At 40.9% G+C, this 15,215-nt stretch overlaps 1 protein-coding gene across 1 annotated transcript in view; it reads right to left on the bottom strand.

The window, feature by feature from the left end:
* COLGALT2 (collagen beta(1-O)galactosyltransferase 2) overlaps positions 1 to 15,215 on the bottom strand; it is a 156,889-nt gene that overhangs the window by 28,292 nt on the left and 113,382 nt on the right. The window contains exons 5-7 of the mRNA XM_014586062.2: positions 14,497 to 14,624; positions 8,284 to 8,488; positions 1,717 to 1,836 (exon numbers count right to left, since the gene is read on the bottom strand). Of these exons, the coding sequence (XP_014441548.1) occupies positions 1,717 to 1,836; positions 8,284 to 8,488; positions 14,497 to 14,624 (453 nt within the window). The remainder of the gene's footprint in view (positions 1 to 1,716; positions 1,837 to 8,283; positions 8,489 to 14,496; positions 14,625 to 15,215) is intronic.

The following is a 15,215-nucleotide window of genomic DNA, read 5'->3' as shown; positions in this document are numbered from 1 at the left end:
GCAGAAACAGCATGCATTAAAGACGTTCACTAAAGAGATTCTTAAGGGGAGAGGGACTAAGGAAATATGGTCCCAATGAACCAGCTCCTTATTCCATCATTCATTTATTCATTCAATAAATATTTACTTAGTATCTATCAGCTGCTCAATGTGCTATGTACTGAGACTAACACAATAAAAAATGAATTTATAGTCTGGATTCATGAGGGAAGGAGACAGATAATCGCAGATAAAAGGCAGTTGGTCTAAAAACAAACTTGTTTTTCTTTTCAAGCCTCTCCTTTATTCGACATGCCCTATCATATTTAAAATTCCTAGTTATTCCAGACACTCAAGTTAGAACTTGGGGATCTTTCTCTACGCCTCTCTCTTGCTCATCTACCCACAGCTACCCTTGGCTAAATCCTTTCAAGTCTGTTTCGTAAATTTCTCTCACCCCATTTCTCCTCCTCCCTCCCTATTGCAACTGTTCCAGCTCAGGTCCTCACCATCCTTTGCCTAGCTTGCCACGTAATATACAAAATGGCCTTTTGACTCTGGCCTCTGACCATCTACTGCCTACCCACACTCCATTCATACTTTCCTTATCACTAGAGTGACTTTTCTAAGCAAATTTCAACCTCACGTTTCTGGGCTAACAGCCCATTCTACTCTCTTCAGGAAAAGCCTAAATACCTTCTTTTATTTTAGAGATCCACCTGGCCTCCCTTTGGCCTTTCAATCTCATTGCCTGCTGGGCCTCCCCACCCACCTCCACTGCCCACATATTCAACCCTGTATTCTAGTGGTGAAGAAGAGAACATATTCCCACCTATGGGAAGCCGTTTCCAACATCCTCTCTTAGAGCTGGTGGATCAGTTACTGTCTGCTTTTACCACCCTTGTACAGTACATATAATAATAAGTACAGCTACTGATTATTGGGTAGGCCAATTCCAACATCATGCTAGACCCTGAGGTAATAACAATACAGCATCTAAGGACAATAGCTTTGGAGTTAGTAAGATCGGCTCAAATCCCAGTCTGTTCTTTGTTTAGCAGAAGATTCCAGTTGTGACAATGAATGAGACAATGTTCATAAAGTGGCTAACATGGCATCTGTTACATCATAAGCTATTATTATGGTGAAGTCATAATTATTGCTGCATTAAGCTTTTTATATATTAATATTTCGTGGTAAACCTACCAAAAACTCTGGCAGTTTTCATTATCTCTATTTCATAACTAAGGAGGTTACTTGTCAAAAGTCATACAATTAGAAAGCAGTAAAGTTAGGGTTTAAATCCCACCACAAAATATTGGGTTGTTAGAAAAGTCATGACATCTTTTTTTCTGTTTTTCTGTACAAAAATGCATCATGACTTTTCCAATAAGCCAATATTATCTTAGCATACATTGTGTGGGAAATGTTTGAGTGCTCAAAGCTCCACCAGGATGGGAATCTCCTCGAAAGCAAAGACCCTGACATATTCATACATCACATAGGAAAACTTTAAGAATGAAGGAGCAAATGTAGAACTATTGGGTTGTCAGGAAAGTCATGATGCATTTTAGCATAGAAAAACATAAAAATCCGTGACTTTCCTGATGAGCTATATGTTTTAGTCAAGGAAGACTGATGATAATGAGATTCCAGTCCTGGCAGAGGACATAAGTGGCTGGGATAGTCACTGTGGCAATGGAGCAGGAGCCATTGCTCGGGCTTCTGGTCACTCACTCATTGCTTCTATCTGCACGTGGATGAGGTTGTCGATGTCCTCTTGCAGGGTCTGATGGGGCTTCAGGGGAATGGGCAGGTAGCCATAGTGCTCTCTGTTGCACAGGTACATCTGGATGCCTGAGGTTTTTGAAAGAGGGATACAATGGACCAATCAGAAAATACACTTCTCAGCAACAACTGAAGACAGAGAATGGAGGATGGCTGATGCTGCATCTGACACAGCAAGTGAACAAGAGGTTGTTTTAGGTACTGTCTGTAGACTATAAAAGTGCTTCTTTATTAAAAAGGAAAACACAGCATCAGGGGCTAATAAAAACCCTTGAACATTCTTTGGCCCAGAGGAAATTGTGTTTTTTTTCTCCTCTTCCTCTCTCTCTCTCTGAAGAAAAAGAATGAACACAAAAGGCATAAAGAGATCAAAAAGGAGGCAAGGAATTCCCATTCCAGACAACAGAATGGAACACCATAATCCATCTACAGGAAATAACAAGAAAATGAGGAATGAAATCCATATTTGATATGAAAGCAAACAGTAAAATCCTGTAAGGCTGACAGATTATCAGAGCTAAATCTGGACATGCATAGAACAAAAAATGGGGAAAAAAAGGAATTTTAAAATTCTCTATGATTCTCTTTGGTTTTATTTCTTCTCTTAGCAGACATGGATTTGGAATCAATCAATGGCATGAAATTTCCAAAATAAGTTCATGAGGGGACAAAAGAAAGTCTTCAGGTTCCATTAAGAATCTGCAGTACGACAGTGCCAGAAATATGCCCATAGTCCTCTCATAGTCAACAGTGATCTTCACCGCCCTGGGTGGTTAACCCCAAGGATTATAAAGCATCTGTGTTCAACCTGACAGCTTGGAATATAGGAATCAAGATGATCTCATATATGCGATGTCTTCAAAGAGTTTATGGAAAATGTGTATTATGAAAAAACTGTATGGATTTTAATTTTTTTATACCAAAATAAACTCATGTTTTATTGCATTTTGTATAGAATTTTTGAAGTCCCCTTGTAGATCCAGCAACTGACAGTTCTGACAGATGTAAAGATTGTTCAATTAAAATGATGAGTCTGCCAAGCTCTGGTCCATGTGCCCAAGCCTCTGATTTATTAATTGCTATAATCATCAGTGTGTTCCTGAGAATTATTTGCATAGTGACTTTTCAATTTTGTGCAGATGAAATTTCCTCCAGTCAGCCGCATCACCTGCTAAATCAAAAGAAGCTGTCTCATGGCATTAATAGAGAAGAATGGGAAAAGAAAAGAGTCTTTATCCACTACTTTTATTGAATCTGACTGAAATCACAGCTGGTCCAGTGGGCACTGTCACTTTTCTTGCCTTCACCAAGTGAACTCACTAGCCTTGCTGTTTTCCCACACGAATGGTTCTGGGAGAACTTTAAACCAAAATGCACCTTCATGCAATATCATGATGAATTCAGGAAGTGAAAAAAATTTTTTTAATACTTAGGCCTCTCTACCCTAATTAGCCAAACCATTTTTCCTTTTAACTTTCCAAAGCATCCAGCTAAAGAAAATATGATACCTAGCCAAGCTATCCATCAGCTGTGAGGATACAATAAAGGCATTTTAAGGCATGGAAAATCATGAAATAGGTACTTCCCATCACATTCTCTAAGAAAGTAACTGAGTGAAATTTCAGGAGAATGAGGAGGAAGAGAGGTAGGAGAGGACAAAGAAGAAGAGGAGGAAGAGAAAGAGGAGAAACACTACAACTAATGAGAAAGATTTGGGACACAAACAGGATAGTCAATGCCTAAGAGAAGATAAATGAGTACCAGGTGGATAGCTGCGGCACTACTCAAATTACAGTGTACCAGAGGCTCCAATAAAGAACATCTAATGAATCTGACAGTTTAAAAAATTAGTGATTAGTTTTGTTTTGTATTAGTAATAATAAAGTAAGCAAAGAAGAAGAAAAAGGATAATTACTAAGGAAAAATCAACCATAGTCAAAATTTTTTCAGCATGGAATTAGGTTCACAGGATTATAACAACAAAAGTACTGACCATTGATCTATCTTAAGTTTTGCTGACAGGACAGAGTGATGGGAAGAATGCATTTGCACATGGGAGCCAAAGAGAGGAGAGAGAGCTAATTATTTATCTTCTGGAGTGAAGCATTAATAGATAATGCCTAATGTAAAGCCAGAAAATCAAAAAGTGGCAATACAATCATGTTATTTAGAAACATTGATATAAACATTATACTAGTATAATAATCTAAAATAGGTAAAGTGGTTGTCTTCTGGAAGAGAGAAACAGTGCAGGGGTGATATTAAAACTTGATTTGAAAAACATTAAAAAGCAAACCTATTGATAATCAGATAAAGTCTATGAAGCAGGACCACCAAATGGCATGGAGGCTAAGGCACTGGACTCCCATATGGCCAACTGTGGTTCAAGCCCTAAACCTGGTGGCTTGAAAAGTATCTTGGGCACGTGTGCATAAATGCCCAAAATCCCAAGAGGAGAATAGAGTAGAAAGGATTGCAGAATGGCCATTCCCCCCAAGGGAGTAATTTCTTACTTTCCCCCCCTCTCTCTCTGGCAAGTGCATGCATCTTATGGCAAAAGCCTAAATAAATAAATAAATAAATAAATAAATAAATAATTAAAGTCTATGAAGGAATCTGGTACACTCCGTGAAATTTGATTCTGGGAAAACAATTTTCCCTTTGAAAAAGAAAGGGGAATGATACACTTTGAAAGACTTTGCGTTTCTTCTAAAGCTATCAAACATTTTCTTGTACTTACAAGGTACTTTAGCAGTGTAGATTTATATAATTTTCTCTATCCTTGGTGATGAAAATAAGACTCTGAGAGGGCTGTGACTTGTCCGAGGTCACACAGTAAATCAATGCCAAATCTTTGCCCCTAAAAAGCCAATGCCAAGTACTTTCTACCCACCCAGGATTCAGTAGCTCATAGATGATCTTAAGACCACTTATCAGGGATTGTTGCCCTGACTTGTCTGAGGTCACACAGTAAATCATCAATGCCAAATCTTTGCCCCTAAAAAGCCAATGCCAAGTACTTTCTACCCACCCAGGATTCAGTAGCTCATAGATGATCTTAAGACCACTTATCAGGGATTGTTGCCCCAATACATGGGGGGGAGCACTTTTGATCACTACCAGTGGTGTTCAGGAGACAGATGTGCCTGCCCACCACTCACATCACTTGCCTCTTTTGACTCACAGTAGACATTTAGAAGATGACTGGCTGGCGCCAGGGATGGTTCCTGTGGCCATAATGCAGAGCCTAGATCACTGGCCACAATGGGAGATGAACTCTTGACACTGTTCTTATTATAACCACAGAGATTTGCCTATGACCATGTTCTCTTCTTGGGCTAAATGGGCAGCCAAGTCCAGCCCACTAGCACCCTGGAAGGCCCCTCTCACTCATCACTCATACGTGATGTGGCACTGGTTACATTCTAAAGTGAAAGATTTAAGACTGAAGATTGTATTAAGATCTGTCTGGGGCGTGAATACTTTTTGTTTCCTATTAGGCAGTTAAAAAAATTATGCACCAGTGGAAGGTACACTGCTAGGGAGCCTCAAAAGATGAGAACAAAGGAATCTTGATCATTTTCATCAAGACTCTTTCAATGGAGAGGGGAAATCTATAGCTTTGGCCCTAACAGAGAAAGAGGTTAGAAACACTCCATGGGCATCACATGATTCCCATGTGCATTCATGTTTCTCTTGAAAATATTTTTTTAAGATTTATTTATTTACTTGTTTATTCATTCCTTCATTTTAATTTGAGCAGAGTGAGACACACACAGAGAGAGAGGAAAGTGAAAAGGCTAGCCACCAGGTCCAGGACTCGAATCGTGGTCTGCCATGTGAGAGTGTCAAGCGCCTTAACCAGCACACCACTTGCTGGTCCCAAAAATATTTTAAGATAGGAATAATACAACCTTAGAACAACAGAGTTGTTGGAAAATTTCTTTCATCTCCCCCCAGATGAGAGCAGTTACTTCCTGCCTTGATGCCTGCATTCATAGTTTGTAGACTGATCTAGTCTTCAGTATTTACTGCTTCCTAAACTGGTAAATAAGCTTTTGCATGCAAAAGTCCTATCTCCTCAACTAACAGTCTATCGCAATGCCAGGAACAAACATAAAGACTTGTGGATTGATCCCCTCTCTCTTCATTTTCTCTCTTCTCCCCAAATGAATCACCGAATCGTTTTGTGCATAGACACCTGCGTTCGATGTCCTGAAAAGGCCTTTGGGAAGTCTGATCAATAAAGCTTAAAGCTTTTGTGAATAGGCCAAGGAAAGGACAAAGCTGAAAATTTTCCTTTATTAAAAAAAGAGGGAACCAGCAGTTAGCGTAATGGCTATGTCGCTGGACTCCCACGTAGTCGACCGCGGTTCGTGTCCCGGACCTGGTGGCTTAAAACTCACGCCGGGCGCGTGTGCGTGCGTGCCCAAGATCCCGAGAGGAGAATGGAGGAGAAGGGATTGCGGCGTGACCATCCCCCCTGGGGGGTGATTTCTCGCTTTCTGTCTCTATGTCTCTCTCTGTCTGTCTGGCGAGCGCACGCGCCCTACAGTGAAAATCTCTCTCTCAAAAAAAAAAAAAGAATTATTTTATTTAACTTTATTTATTTATTTGTTTACTTATTTATTTTAATTTGATGAGAGAGGGACAGAGTGAAAGACTGAGGGGGGTTGGGGAGAGTGAGAAAGCAAGGCTCCAGGTCCGGGACTCAAACCACGGTTAGCCACGTGGGAATCCAGCATCCTTAACCACCATGCCACTTGCTGGCCCAAAGAGCTGAAAAATTTCTATTAACCTGTGTCACTCTTCCAGCCCAAACATCCAGGTACTGGCTTTAAAAAATATAATAATTTCATGCATGGGGTCACAATAATGTCTCTTGCAATGGCTGCAGAGGAGAACTCTGTTAGGCAATGACCATATTGTAATTGTTAATATCCCATTTTCTGGACCATCCTTAATTCACGATCTGAAATAGAGGAACTGGCACATCTTGAAGGAATAAGAAGATCTCGCCTCTGCTTCCTGTCCTGGAGACATCAAAGCAAATCATGGGCCACTCTGAAAGAAGTGGTTTCCATTAATATTGACACAAGAACCTTTGGGAAAACTCTGACCCACTTGAGCATTGCTTTTGCATTGGCATAAGGCCTAAAAAATGCACCTGGCCACAGAGCCTAAATTGCTCTAGTTGTAGGGGGCTAAGGGAGGTGTGGGGGTATCTTCAGCTTTACAAATTTCTCCCAAATATTTTCCTTCCTACCAAATCTATAACTAATTAGCAGGATACCTGTGGCTTTAGGGAGGGCCTGATGTGTGAGTTGCAGCTTGAATTTGTATTAATATTCTAATCTGCCAGCAATCCTGTCAACGACCTGGGACCTTTGCATGATCGTTTTCATACTGACTTACATGGCCACAGTGAACTTATTCACCATCTTCTTGGTTTGTAAACTCTAGAGGATAACTGGCCCCTTTCTGGCACATTGACAACAGGGCGTGACTTCTGTTGGGAGGATCTGAATTATCCTAATAAAACTTTGCTTCAGCGATGTCCTGCATCTTCCTGTTGAATGGCTTTTGTGAATTACAACACGATGGCCTCCCTGATGGCATGCGTAGAGAGAGACAGAAATAACTTGATTTGCTTCCAAGTCCTCCTTGGACTTGGATGTCCTTCTGTGTCATACTAACTTGTCTTTCTCATAAAGCCTACAGACAACCATTGCTTTCCCATGAAAGAGTGACGTCTGGCTTTGTCTCTCCTTCCACTAAACTGAGGCAGGGCATGCTGCTTGCCTCACAGTATCGCTTTTCTCCTTCTAGACTGAAGGAAAGGAGCTCATGACTGTGAAGAATAAAGACAACATTCGGAGTCTCCTTTACAGCCAGGTGTTGACCTGTGATTGAGTTCTAGCTGATGGGATGTGCATGGATTATACCCTTGACAAATGGAGAATGGCCACTTTCAAGGCTGGTACATTCCTTGGTGGGAAGACACTTTGGATCCTTCAATGAAGTGCGGATCCTCATGGAGGGTGGAGAAGCATTACACAAAAAGCCTAGACTCTGAACACTTCACACTGTTGTGAGAAAAAATAAACTTCATTTTTTTTTTATATTTGGAGTCTTTGCCAGGATTGTTTTAAGACTTTGTCACAGTTCTCTAACTAATTAAGGGACTTTTATAATAGATGATGGCAATGTATAGCACCATAGGAAATCAGTCACCCTCCCACAACAACCAGTACTCATTCCCCACCAAATCCATCTCAAAATGAGAGAGGATTCCTGGGTAGGGGCCAGTCCTGGCTCTTGGTCATTGGTGCTCACAGGAGGAGTGATACACAGGGTGTACTGTTGTGGTTACTACAGACAGTTGTCTTTCAAACTACCTGAAGAGGAAGCATATTTTTACTGAAATGGTTGCACTTTGTAAATAAGATGCATGAAATAAAGGGGCCAGTCATTTGTAGCATTTCTGTGGTCAGTATAGCCAAACACAAGAGGTACCTGCTTGCCTGCTGGAGAAGGCAAAGACGATGATATCATCAAAGGTCCAGGTGTAGTCCGGATGTGGTGGGTAGAACACCAGCTTGTCAGAGGCTTCCTTTCTGAGATCAATCAGGAAGGTGGAGTGGACCATGGGGACGGGAAAGCAGCCCATCCTCTTCCACTCTCGAATTTGAAGGTAGTCTGGGGTCCGCTTATAGAAGCCCTGTAAAAAAAACACTTATAAGATAGCTTCATCTCTTCCAATCATTTGCTAGGCTGGTTCCTTCTAAGACAAACCAGTTGAACAGAAGCTTCCAGAAAAAGTCACCTTCACTTCTCATATCTTGGCCCAAGAATTTCCAATTGAGCTAAAAAAAAAAACACCCCACTATCTACATATGAAACAGAAAGAGTCTTGATGTGAGAAATAATTTTGATTTCAGCATATCCTTTATGTTTGCTGTTTTTTAGAGAAATTTTTGCTATAGGGTGCTTACATTCGCCAGAGAGACAGAAAGCGAGAAATGACCCCTCCCCCCGGGGGGATGACCAGGTCACAATTCCTTCTCTTCCAGTCTCCTCTGAGGATTTTGGACATGTATTCACACGCACCCAGCATGAGTTTGAAGTTGCTGGATCTGGGACTAAAACCACTGTCGTCAACATGGGAGTCCAGCAACACAGCCATTATGCTATCTGTTGGTCCCTCAGCATATATTTTCATTTAATTATTTCATATAAGTGATTTGTATTTTATTTTACTTATTTATTTTTGTTTTTTTTGACTATAAGATCAGTGTGCTTACTGGAGAAAGACAAAAAGAGAGAAAGTGAGAAATCACCACCCAGGGGAATGGCCATGCCACAATCCCTTCTCCTCTTGGAATTTTGGGCATGCACGCACACACACCTGGCATGATTTTCAAGCCACTGGGTCTGGGACTTGAACATTAGTCAGCCATATGAGAGTCCAGCTCTTTAATCACTACACCACCTGTTGTCCCCAGTACATACAAATACATGCTATGTTGACTGATGATTGAATATGAAGTATGAAGTATGAGGTGGTAGAGCATGTAGTTAAGAATACATATTCTGGTATTAGATTGCCTGAGTTCAAAGCCCACCTCAGCTACTTAAAGTATGGATGAGGTGCCTGAAGCTTGCTGTGCCTATTTTGTCATCTCTAATATAGGGATGATGGTACTATCTACTCCATTCTGTTGTCTGTTAAAATTAAGCCATGTTGAGACCAGCAGGTGGCACGGTGGTTAAGGTGCTGGTCTCCCACATGGCCAACCGTGGTTCAAGCCCTGAACCCAACCACTTGAAAATTATGCCAGGTGCATGTGCACACATGTCCAAAATCCCGAGAGGAGACTGGAAGAGAAGAGATTACAGGGTTTACCATGCCCCCTTGGGATACGCTTGCTCTCTCTGCCTCTCTGGCAAGCACACGTACTGTCTGACAATTTAAAACAATGGCATTACAGTATGGGTCATACTTTTCATTGAGCATTCATTACTTAGACATCTGAAAGGATTTTATTTCACTATGCTTATTCAAAATTCCTACAAGTGCTCCACACTTTGAGAGGATTCACCATTTGAAATGTACTCCTTCCCAAGCACATGGCACAACAAATTCCCTTACTCTGTGATTTTAAGCGCACTGCTTTGAAACAACCTTGATAGGACCTATCTTGTTTTGCGTGCAGACTCCACTGTTCATTCAGCAAACATCTACCCAGCACCTACTATAATCCAGGTACTGTGTTAGCTGCTGGAGGTTTATCAGTGACTGAGCCAACCCCAGTCTTGCCCCCACAGAGTGCAGAGACTGGTAGAGGAACTCACACTCCAGTGGCACAGATAATAACTCGACTGTGTCCAAAGCTTAAATCTAGAAAAGATAAAGATGTATCTCAAGAAGACATACTTAAATGCATGTGGTAGCTTTAAAGGAATTTCAAAAAATATTCTGGGTGATGGAAGACTCCCTGATGGCAGACTCCTGGAATTATTAGTGCATTTTCAAGGCCAGCACTCTGAAGGAAACAATACTCCCTGGCTGCACATTCTTACGTGTTCATTAATCAGTCACTTTCCTTTATGGATGTGTCTCCCGTTGTTATGTCAGCGGCCCCACACCAGGCCTGCTCCTCTTCTAACTCTAACATTCCCTGCAGTGTCTGGAAGAGTGTTCTAGCTAAGCCAGTCCTAACGCTGACCAAGGGATGAGGTAGAAAAATCATGAATTAAGACTTAGAAGATTGGGACAAGCAGTTAGCGTAATGGCTATGTCACTGGACTCCCACGTAGTCGACCGCGGTTCGCATCATGGACCTGGTGGCTTAAAACTCATGCCGGGCGCTTGTGCGTGCGTGCCCAAGATCCTAAGAGGAGAACGGAGGAGAAGGGATTGTGGCGTAGCCATCCCCCCTGGGCGGTGATTTCTCACTTTCTGTCTCTCTCTCTCTGTCTGGCAAAAAAAAAAAAAAAAGACTTAGAAGATAGGAGTCTTGGGGCCAGCAGGTGGTGTGGTGGTTAAGGCATTGGACTTCCATATGATCAACTGTGGTTCAAATCCTAGAGCTGGTGGCTTGCTTTTTCACTTTCCCTTTCTCTCTCTCTGGTCAAATTTAAAAATAATAAGAAGAAATGGAACTAAATAAGTAAATAATTCTTAAGAAAAATAAAAAGAAGACAGGAGCCTTAGAGTCATCTTAGCCATCTTCTAGGTGTTTGGTTTTCATCTATGATTCTGAGTTTCTTTGAATCTAAGTTTCTTCTCCTGAAAAATGGGACATTAACTGCTTTGTCCACAGTCTAAGGCTGTAGAATGGGTCACATGAATAATTCTTTGGTAACTGTAATTCATTATAGAAATACTATTACTACACTTAAAAAAATCTTTAACTTAAAGATTGCTTCACATTCCCATGTGGGTTCACCTAACACTTCAGTTTATCAGTGTTCTAAGGGATAGAGAGAATACTGTTCTTTAGAGGATCGCCTGAGGACTCATGTCAAATATAAAGTTCTAGATTGCTTGGGAACAATATTCTCAGAATGAGAAGCTTGGAAAATTCATGATGAAAATGAATCACTAAATACCCTGAAGGAGGGTGTCCAAGGGATGGAGGCAGAGAAAGGGGAGGGAGAGACGGTATTAATACGCTTCTTGGAGAGGCAGAGGTGATAGATGTGACTTTTTTTCCACATAAACTGAGTCATGTTATTGGTAATAATCCCTATTCGTTGGCCAGACACCACCAAGGTTGGCTTGTTCCGGATGTGTTTAAAGGCTCTGAAAAACCAGTGCCTGCCTCGAGTTTGTGAAGTCATTGGCTGTTTCTGTTCCTGCCCTAGCAGAGGGCTGACTAGGATGGGAAGAGGCCAAAAATACATGGCGGAAAATTAGAATCGTTTCTAAGTTGCTCCAAATTCAGGGTTACTCTCCAAAACAAGTGAGCAAATTTCTCCTATTTGCTTTTTTTTTTTTTTTTTGGAGAGGTTTTTTTGCTATAGGGTGTGTGCGCTCGCCAGAAAGACAGAGAGAGACAGAAAACAAGAAATCACCCCCCAGGGGGGATGGCCACACCGCCATCCCTTCTCCTCTATTCTCTTTTCAGGATCCTGGGCACGCACGCACACTTGTCTGGCGTGAGTTTAAGCCACCAGGTCCGGGACTCGAACAACGGTCGACTACATGGGAGTCCAGCAACATAGCCATTACATTAACTGCTGGTCCCTCTCCTACTTCCTTTTAATGACTGAAGTCCATAAGGAGATAACAGCAACTTGGAGGCTGAGGTCACTAGGATAACTGACCCTTACTGCTGGTGTCAAAGCGTTAACTCATTCAACACAAGCCTCAGTGACTCTGCCCTGTGAAACACTGCAGATGGTAACTAAGAGAGAGTTTAAACTGACCTAACATACATTTTCTCCCAAGGAACTCAATGCCCTTTATAAATAAGAACTTATTCCTTCCTAAAAAGAGGTATGAATAATAACATGTATTTGAAATATCTTGAAATTAGGGAAGCATTACAATAAAAGAGGAATGTTCCATCCAGTGGTGTACAGAAGTTTCTCATAGTTAAATTTTTAGGAATTTTGCAAATCAGTTGACATGTCGATAGCTTGAAATCTGTGAAAACGAAAATCACGTTAATCCTCATCACTCTAACATGACAGACAGCAGCTTCACACATGTTAAATAACTACACCAACGTAACTCTACTGCAGTTTACTCAACCTTTTGAGTTGATTGCATGGTAGGAATTCTTATACCCCCCCCCAAAAAATTGGCAAATGCTACCCACTGGGATGTTCCCCCCAACAGAGCCAGTTATGAAACGTGTATCAAGAGACCACTGGTTTCATTCTTCATCCCAGATCGAACAGATATAAGATACTCAAGATTTAGCCCTCTGGCCAAAAGAACACATTTAACATGCTCTTTTTCCTTAGCAGGTTTTTATTCTACATGGATACATGCAGTACCTTGACCAGTTTAATTTCTCTCTAATTCATTAATGAAAGAATAAAAAATAAAACCAGCTATAAACCTTCTCTATAAGATTTCCCCAGACTTTGAAGATTTTACTATGGAAAACAGAAATGATGGAAATACAAAATATATTTTTAAATTGGAATTTTTTTGAAGCTATCATGGGAGTTTTTTTGTTTGTTTGTTTGTTTATTTTTGCCATAGGATATGTGTGCTCATCAGAACAGAGAGAAAAAAAGAAAGTGAGAAATCATCCCCTCAGGGTGGATTGCCATGCCCCAATCCATTCTCTTCCATTCTGCTCTCAGGATTTTGGACACACATGGCATGATTTTCAAGCTGTCAGGTCCAGGATTAGAACTGCAATCAACCGTGTGGGATTCCAGCACCTTAACCCCTACACCAACTGCTGGTCCTGGAAGTTTTTATTATTAGAATTCTTCAGATATAAATTTAGCAACATATATCAAGGGCCATTAAAATATTTATACTCTGCTTCCTTTAGGCTGGAACGGCCATCTTTCAGTAATTAACCAAAATGACGAACACAAAGGGAAGGAGGTGAAGCACCTGATATATGTTCCCTAGGCCTTTTAGAAAACATGGAGTTGTTCCTGTGGCAACATATATGCGAATCTACAAGAAAGGTGATATTGTAGACATCAAGGGAATGGGTACTGTTCAAAAAGGAATGCCCCAGGAATGTTACCATGGCAAAACTGGAAGAGTCTACAATGTTACCCAGCATGCTGTTTGCATTGTTGTGAACAAGTTAAGGGCAAGATTCTTGCCAAGAGAATTAATGTGCGTATTGAGCATATTACCCATTCTAAGAGCAGAGATAGCTTCCTAAAACGTGTGAAGGAAAATGACCAGAAAAAGAAAGAAGCTAAAGAGAAAGGTACCTGGGTTCAACTGAAGCTTCAGCCTGCTCCACCCAGAGAAGCACACTTTGTGAGAACCAATGGAAAGGAGCCTGAGCTACTGGAACCTATTCCCTATGAATCTATGAATTTATGGTGTGATGGGTGTTAAAAATAAACTAATCTGTGGTCTATAAAAAAAAAAAAACATTGTACTCTAACTTAATAACTTCACTTCTAAGAAGCTATCCTAAAGAAATAATCATAAATACAGAAAAATTCACATTAATCATTATAGCAGGTCAATATAACAGCTAAAAGTTGTAAATAATTTAAATGTTCAAACCAAGACAAAGTTTATGTAAACTGCGCTACAGCCTCTTGATAATAACGTAGTTATTTTAAAAGTGCCAGCTTCTATCTATGGTGTTGTTATAGTAGTGAGGGTTAACTTTTTCTTTTTAAACTTTTTTTTATTTCTCAGTTTTTCTAAAGCATTCTTAACATTAGTTTGGTAATGACCACAAAGAAAAAAGTTCAGTCTTAAAAAAAAAAAATCCCTGAATCAGTATGAGGAGAAAGTGGAAATCCCATATTTTACTGGTTAATTTGAATCTTCAAAGGCTAAGTTATTTAGAATATTTTCTTCATGATTAATTAATACAGTAGAGTCCATTGGGTTGTGGCATTGGACCTGGATTTACAGTCTTCCCTGAAAACGCCTGCTCTAGGCACACAACGACATGTATGTTTCACGAGAAGGAGGAGGAAAGGGCGAATGGAGCTACAGCTGAGGCAGTGCCACCTCGTTACAATTCAGAGCCTTCATTCATGAATCGAACCACTTGCCTGAGGGGTGATTCCACACCAGAAATTAGAGTACAGGCCCCGGGACTCCAGCATGGGGGCCACAATGGTTTTGTTTTCTGCCATCATTAGATTGAGGGTCTGAGGATTAGTCAGGAAATTGTCGACATCTTAAAGAAAAGGGTAATATCAGGTGAAAAGGCACTTTTCATTAAATGGGTTCAAGAATAGCCCAGCACTTCTGAAGGATCACAAGAACTTGTTTATGAGATATGGAAGCAGGTACCTGTGTCCGCCTTATTGAGCTCCATTGCAACCAGGTGACTTCCAGTCTGTCTAATACATTTAGTCCGACTCCCACATGTTGAGCTCAGCCCAAAACACCAAGCCATGAGCAGGCGTTGCCATACTGGGCACAGATTCAGCCAGGACCCAACCCTCCCTCTGGTTAATAAATTTGAGTCCAAGACATTAATGGTTCCTTAGTCCTTGAAGATTAATTGAAAACACTTACCAGGTGCCCACTTGATGGAGGGAGGGGTGGAGAGCAGACCCATTTAAGTTTTCTATAATTATGCAAAATGGGCCAAAACATATCCATCAATGCTTTTTTATTATAGGCACATTTTTAAAATGTACATTTGGGACCAGCAGGTGGCGTGGTGGTTAAGGGCACTGGACTCCCACGTGGCTGACCACAGTTTGAATCCCAGACCTGGTGGCTTGCTTTCTCCCTTTCTCTCTCTCTCAATTTCTCACTC

This window comes from Tupaia chinensis, unplaced genomic scaffold, assembly GCF_000334495.1.
Source record: "Tupaia chinensis unplaced genomic scaffold, TupChi_1.0 Scaffold000112_1, whole genome shotgun sequence".
NCBI classification, from domain to species: Eukaryota; Metazoa; Chordata; class Mammalia; order Scandentia; family Tupaiidae; genus Tupaia; species Tupaia belangeri.
Note: the sequence above shows the minus strand (reverse complement) of the source record. Positions and strands in the feature narration are given on the sequence as shown.